Here is a 7,276-nt window from a genome sequence, read left to right as displayed (position 1 = left end):
TAAGAATAATACTCATTAGTCTATTTAATATAGATTAGGAATTATTAAACCTATTATTATCTATCTTATAAGCACGCCACTCTACTGTATCGCTAGACAACTACCTTACGGAGCTATTCACCTACCTTGCTCGCCCTAACCTGGATCGAGTCTAGAGAAGTATTAGCACCCAACCCCGTGTAACACTAAGCTTCTCGTTAAGGGGGCTCTATTGGTTCCCCGTAGGGTTTCCGGGGATGCGTTAGAGGGCTAAGGATTTCCTTTCTCTCTATCTTTAGCACTAGATAGTTATTCTTTATCTAGTTTAATTATGATAAAGTTTCTAACGTTGGGCTAAGTGCTAGTGTTTTACTAACTTTCTAACTCTAATTAATTGCTGGTCCCCTAGCTTCTAGCTAGTGAGGCCTTGGTACTGCGTTGGGCCGCCTGCTTCTCTTTAGAGCTGCGTGTTAAGTAACTTATAGTCTTAATACTTCCTCGTATAGATAGAAGGTTTTAATATTCTTACGACTATTCTTCTAGATATAGAGTAGAAGGATTTAAATTGTAAGGTATTTCGTAGATAGGTAAAGATATATTAGATAAGTAGATTAAGACGAATCCTTAGGGGGATACCTAAGGGTTCTAGTAGGACTATATACTCTATCTCTGTGGCTATCGCGCCTCCGGCCTAAGTAGTCTCCGACGGGTCCCTGAGGGCTGGCCTCTACTGTCTAGAGTATCGTGACACTGACTCTGATAGGTAATACGATATCTAAGATTAGAGTAAAATGTAGAGACCTAACTCTTAGCATAACGGGTTACTTAATATCTTCTTGCCTATTAAAGTTAGCCTACTACTATATTAGACGAAAATATACTACTAACTTAGGGCTATAAAATAAGCTATTAAGCTTTCTATTTAGGTAGTTATGAGTCGAGATAATCGTGATTCTGAGATCCTGATGTGGAGACCCGTTTGCCAGCCTAGAAAGGATGGTCATGGAGGCTAGCTAGAGCCAGGCTGGTGAGCGACGTCGGCGCGTGCCGCTAACGTGTACGAAATGCTATACTTAAGGACATATTCGTACTTTGTGTAGAGCTAGATAATAAATTATATCTATTAATCTTTTCTTATTCTATTACATTATTGTGGCTTAATTGCGTAGAACGCCGCGTTAAGTTTGGTGGGGTGCGCAGCTCACTGGTGGGACACGTTAGATAGATTCTTAGATCTGGGGTTAATAGATCGATTGGATTAGAGATCAGCTGAATAGCTTAGATCTCTAACAACTTAGATTTACCTCAGGTTTAGACATACTGTTGTCGGGGCGTCCCGCGATAGCCTAACAGGCTATTATGATGGTCTATGTAAGTTTCTTGAGTGAATCTACTCGCTTGCGCACCCCTGGTGCTGTATGCTAGAAGTCTCGTTCAACGTGCAGACGCATGAATCTACTTAATAGAGCCCAGAAATATTCACACTAGGACTATACAGTAGTTAGGGCTAAGCCTTACTTGGCAGAGAACAAGCTTTCGATATGTGGTGTGACCGTTTTGAACACCGATGATAGCTTCACTTTTAACATAATACGGCTGTATTTAACTAATCCGAAGTCTGATCCGAGAAGAGCTGTATAGCTCCCACTACAGGGATGTAAAAACATGTGGGCTCTAAGTAGGACCTACATTGCCATAGCACAAAAGGAATGAACTACATCATCAAAGGCTATCAGATACTCTTTGGCAATCGCTATCGTGACCTTGAGCCAGAGCCCCTCGATAGCTGCTCTAGAGCAAATGGCGCACAGGACCGGGAAGTGCGACCAGACAAAGTTCTGATGTTCGTTGTGGACACGGGGTGCTGCTTAGAATAGAATGGTGAAAACGCCGGGCTCCACTAGTGGCTCGGGATCAATGCGGGTCGAGTTTCCCGAGACCCCGACTGGTATGTAGTGCCATGCACAAATCAACTAGTCACCTGGGTCTGCGCTACTGAATCTCCACTCAATAAACAAGCCACCTATCGACTCTGCGCAAAAGCATATCGGCCTCTACGTCAGAGGCTGCTATTTTAAGTATAGAGACTGACATAGTAGGACTAGTGCTTAAACATGCCGCGCGTACACTCTACTAGTAATGTCACCTGACTATCTGCAAGGATCATTGGCGTGACGTAAGCCAAGTAGTGGCTTTGTACGGGCGGGTGTGGCGTGCAGTCCACACGGGATCTATGTATGCTACAGTAATACGGCCGTAGCGTGATAGCCTCGTATCCGCGGAAGATAGCTACTATGAGAAAGATGATATTTTTTAAGGCTAGGTGAAATAGGCTGTGACGCGTTGAGGTGCAAGTACTCACCGTGAGCGCACAGGACCATTCTCGTATTCGTATGAAATTGTTAGTATAAGTTTCACTTGTCTAGGTGGTTTCACAGAATGGAATTGCGAAAACATAAGGAATTGGATGTAACAACCACCATATCATCGACAAGTGCGATAGAAGCTCACCAAGCCAGTACTCCTGATCTGAGAATGGGTAAGGTGATCACAGGTGCACGGGCGTGTATGCGTTTGCAGTTTCGAGCCCGCTATTAGGTTCGGACCTTTTCCCACTTGGCTGGGGTATATCCGCCTGTGGAGGCAGCGTTGCTAGGATGCCGTCATGTCTTGTATCCCTCACCCTGGAAGGTTACAATGTCTGGTGACATGGGGCAGTGTTGCTATATTGGGCCTTTGAAGACATGGTGTAATATACATAAATACAACTATCGGATCCTCCCCAAGTCAACACTCACACCACACTCTCCAGTAATTCACCAACGCCCACTACGAACCCCTTAATCTCAACTTGTCACTATGAAATTCTTCACTGCTGCCGCTCTTTTCGCTAGCGCCGCCGTTGCGCTCCCCACTACCTCTGAGTGCGGCGAGGTGGTCACTATTACCAACTACTCCCTGCGCTGGAACTTTAACCAGGTCGAGTCTGTTAGTTTCAAGCTCACTGGCAACAACGCTACCGACCTACAATGCACAAGCCCCAGCGGAGCCATTCAGGAAATTCCTAGTCCTGTCTACACCTGCGGTGACAGCAAGTACAGGTTTGGTCTCCAGCCCGTGCAATCTGACTTCGACATGAACAACCCCCAATACAACCTCGCTGTTTACCACGAGACCGGACCTGCGTAAGTTTTCCCTGATTTCCGCATTGCGCATAAGCATAAAACCTGACTGCGACACAGCGTCGGTTTGTACGCCCAGACCCAAGTTCCTACGTACTGCAGGGCTGGTGGTCTCAGCATCAATGACCGTATTTGCGACCAGATCCCGGCCACCTGGCCTTTTAACCTCAATTGCTCCTAGAGCGTTTCTTGAAAATACTCTTTGAGCGTTAGCGTAGTCTACAAGCGTATAGCTCCACCATACATAGATAATAATAATAATAATAATAATAGATATCAAGAGAGTAGATTAATTACTATTCAAAGTATCTTTGTTATGTTAGCTCACTTTTTTCTACCTATTTGATGTGTAGCGTATAAAATCAGTTATGTTAGAAAAGAATAGCAGGCTACACCCTAACCTACCGCAATTACGGATTGAAAAATGAACTTTATAGTTGAATAAAAATATACTAGTAATACTAGTGATAACCTCTATTAAGTATAATAACTAAAATAAAGTTATAATAAGAATAGATAGCGCGCTAGTGCCTATAGATTCGCTATATCGTCTCTACGGTGGTAAATAGGTAGAGATGGGTAGAGGTAGAGTATAGTTTTAGATAATTACTCCCCTACTCTACCACTACCCACCTCGTAGCAAACCTATCATACACCTACCTCTACCTATTTACCACCGTGATCTTAGGGAGACTTGTTCTTTCCAGAATTTAAAAGCGTCAATAAGGCATAAAAGGCTACTACAGCTCGGCAGTAGCTTGTAATCGACATGTCCATGCTGCTTTTTTCTCTCTAACCCTGTCTCTACTTTTACCTCCTCTCTAACAATAGAGGAGTTCCGATTTGTCCCTTTACATCTAGTGAGAAGTAATCCGGATTAAGTCTCTTGTATCTACTTGAAATGCCCTGTCAAATACAAAACGCTAGTACTCTCTTCACATCCAAAATCTATCCCTGCGTGCTGCAAATCCCGCCGTGCCGCAAAAATCGAGGAGTACTTCGACTTTTACAGTGCATGGCTCTACACATGCTTTGTTTTTCGCTATATTAGAGGAAAGTTATGTTCCTTAGCGTTTTCTATACCTATTGCGCCCTCGCTATACAGAAATTACTGTGACGGTGTCGCAAGCGAGCTAATCCGGAAAGAGTCGCTTTAAAAGAAGCTATTATGCCATCACTAGCAAAGCGCGCGACTACAGCCCTCTCTTGTGCTTGCACTTTTATGTTAACTTGTATAAGCTCTTAAAGATACTAGTGAAGCTAAAAATTCGGCAAGAGCTCCGAGACAGATGTGGCATCAGAACTCATATCTGATCGCTACCCCGCTTGATACTTGTCCGAGACATGCTTTCTGCACATGGCTGGCTTACTGCAGTAATCTACCTGAGTCAGCATCGTGCTATGCGTGTGGCTATGCATATTGCGACTGCCAGTCAGAGGCTTAGAGCACTGGTGAATAACTTTCCTCAAATACCCTCTCCATGAGGCTGGGGCTGGATGGCTGTGCAGCTTCATGACCTTAGTTACCATGTAGATACTATGCTTTAGATGTACTCGTAATTGATAATTATAGTATCATAATCAATCTTCTGCGCAACGGGCAAATATCGCCAGCGGCTCACGTGCGCCTCGAATGAGTGATTCGAGTTCCCGTTTGTAGTAGCATAAATGCCGAACAGTCCACCTGTTCCCGCACCATCATACGTAAGTAAAGCTGTGGAATAAGACGTAAGAAGTCTCTGTTCTTTGGGCCGCGCAGCTGGTGCGACAAAAAAGCTGAAAACACTTTCCGAATCCGGGATGATGCGAATGCGTACTGGTCCATCAAGCCATGACACTGGAACAGGCTCTAGAATATCCGCCGGGGCCTTTGCCTTGATGGATCGTGCACGAAAGCGGAAATACGGTGCAAGTTCATTCTTTTCATCGCAGAGATAGACAACCCCAAGGTTAACGTGTTGTTGTTGTTGTTGTAGAAAATTCGAGACACCGAGCTTGTCATCGGAACTAGAGGCGAATCCGAGGTGAAGGTCAACAGAAAAATTAAAGAATGTGTGTTCTTGTTTGCGGAAAATTGCATTGATGCCTTCATTTGTAGCGTTAAACGAGGAGTCTCCGGTGAGGTTTGCGCGAGAGGATTGGATTTGCAGAGTATGCTTAGGAGAGACTTGGATTGAGGATGCGTTGTACAGAGGCCTCCAAGTTATCCAATTCTTCGGTACGGATGATCCAGGCGCGAAATCAACTACATCGGCCATGCCTACGTATGGACCCAGACCAGGAAGGTTTTTAGAGTTGCCACGCATGGGAATAGGACCAGTCATTCTTCCAGTGACAGGGCTTGCGGTGGGCCATTCTCCTTCTGGCCACGAAACATGATAGAGCACGGTCTCCCTACCCATGGGGGCGATGGATGCATTATATAATCTTGGTCCACCCCGAGTGGAAAGGGCCACACCCCACCAATTTCCGTTAAAATCTTGGAAGAGGTCAGAATGGCCAACTGTCTGAAAGTATGCATCTGTGCCTCGATTGGAAACGAGTGGATTATGCGGCATAGGTTCCCATGTCCCGTTTATTGTCTTGGATCGCGCCATTGTTGTTGCATGACCGATCGCTGTACCACCTTCAGCAATGAGAAGGTAGTAGTAACCGTCTTTTTTATATATATGCGGGCTCTCTGGGCTTGAATTACCAGTGCCGTTCCAGAGCATCCACGGCGTACTAGTGCGCCCTGTTGCCAAGTCAAGATAACATGCTCGAATAGGCATTCCTGAAGTCGCGACGACAACGGAACCATTGTCATCGAAGAAAAGGTCGGGGTCAATAACATCGCCCGGTGGATTGATTTCGAGAAGTTTCTGCCAGGAATCGTTGTCATATGGATCCGCTGTGCTGGTAAGTACGAACCCAGGCTTATAGATATCCGCATTGAACCATGTCGAGATGAGGTAGAATCTGCCATTGTGAAAACGTAAAGTGCTTGCCCACATGCCACCAAACTCCAGGTTGTTCGTAGTAAGGATAGGTGGGAACTGCTCCAAGCGGTTCAACCCGTAGCTGGCAAGCTTCCAGGTCAATAAGTCCTTGCTTGAGTAGATTGGAAAGCCTGGGAATGACTCAAAGCTTGATGTTGTGCAGAAGAAGGTATCGTCCAGCTCAGGAACAAATACGCAGCTTGGATCCGAGTGCCATCCTGGTATGATTGGGTTCGTGTACGAAAGATTAAAAGCTTGAATTGGCGCCATAAGCAGCGCGATTGCGAATGAGCGCAGCATGATTGTAGGAAAGGTCCGAGATTTTAGTGACCATAGTTTCGTGTCCTGAGACCACTATATATCTACTTTGGTCAATACAGTGCGAGTCGGGAGAGACGGATTATCCGATATGCGGGGAAAGGCTGTCGCGTAGAGAGCTCTGGTGAAATATCAGTCGTCACTACAGAATGTTTCCCTGCAAGGATAGATCAAGTGATTAACAAGTTAATTATGCTAAAGTAGTTCCCTATATAGCTCCATACTGCAAGCGTTCCGGGACTTCCGGATCACTAGCTACAACGGGCGCTACCTTCGGAAATTCCGAACTTACTCGATTATCTATTAGGCTACCCTCTATCCGTGCCAAGGCTTAACTTATTAAGCTAAGTCAGCTGCGCTGACACTCGTCGCGGGCGAGTGCCGACGCTTAATACGATATTACCGTTAATACGATAGTTTTTTTACAAAACCTCATATTATTATACGAACAAAGAGAGTCCCTTTAATTATTTTCCCTAGCAAATCTAATCCGCGTGCAGGGATAGGTGTTATAGGTGAAGAGTGTAATGGGCTACGCCCTTGATGATAACTTGGCTATGCCAAGTAGTGATTAGCGCATCGCGCGCTGATCCCGAGTATATATATCCAGCTATCATGACAACAAGACAAGCTTGTTGTCTTGTGCTTACCTTTTGGTCACATGGACGGCACGAGTAGCTGCGCGCTAGGCCGGATCCGGCCCGCCTAGGCTGGCGAGTCGGGTCTCCACCTCGGGATCGTTTTTCTTAATTATCTCTACTAATACTTACCTTATTAGAAAGTTTAGTACCTTATTTTATAGCCCTTAATCTAAGCTCT

General features: G+C 45.2%; 2 protein-coding genes across 2 annotated transcripts; one reads left to right on the top strand and one right to left on the bottom strand.

Annotated features, from left to right (window-relative positions):
* Nucleotides 1-2,838: 2,838 nt before the first annotated feature.
* On the top strand, nt 2,839-3,342 carry COCVIDRAFT_116350 (hypothetical protein; the record flags this gene model as incomplete). The annotated part of the gene is made up of 2 exons (XM_014694658.1): nt 2,839-3,164; nt 3,222-3,342. The coding sequence occupies 2 exons, from the start codon at nt 2,839-2,841 to the stop codon at nt 3,340-3,342; spliced, it is 447 nt and encodes a 148-aa protein (XP_014550144.1).
* Nucleotides 3,343-4,705: 1,363 nt separating this feature from the next.
* Nucleotides 4,706-6,439, bottom strand: COCVIDRAFT_32032 (glycoside hydrolase family 43 protein; the record flags this gene model as incomplete). The annotated part of the gene is made up of 1 exon (XM_014694657.1): nt 4,706-6,439. The coding sequence occupies one exon, from the start codon at nt 6,437-6,439 to the stop codon at nt 4,706-4,708; it is 1,734 nt and encodes a 577-aa protein (XP_014550143.1).
* Between the last annotated feature and the right edge of the window lie 837 nt (nt 6,440-7,276).

The sequence above is a fragment of the Bipolaris victoriae genome (genome assembly GCF_000527765.1).
Source record: "Bipolaris victoriae FI3 unplaced genomic scaffold scaffold_260, whole genome shotgun sequence".
Taxonomy (NCBI): Eukaryota; Fungi; Ascomycota; class Dothideomycetes; order Pleosporales; family Pleosporaceae; genus Bipolaris; species Bipolaris victoriae.
The sequence above is the reverse complement of the archived record's forward strand: the minus strand, read 5'-3'. Positions and strand labels throughout refer to the sequence as shown.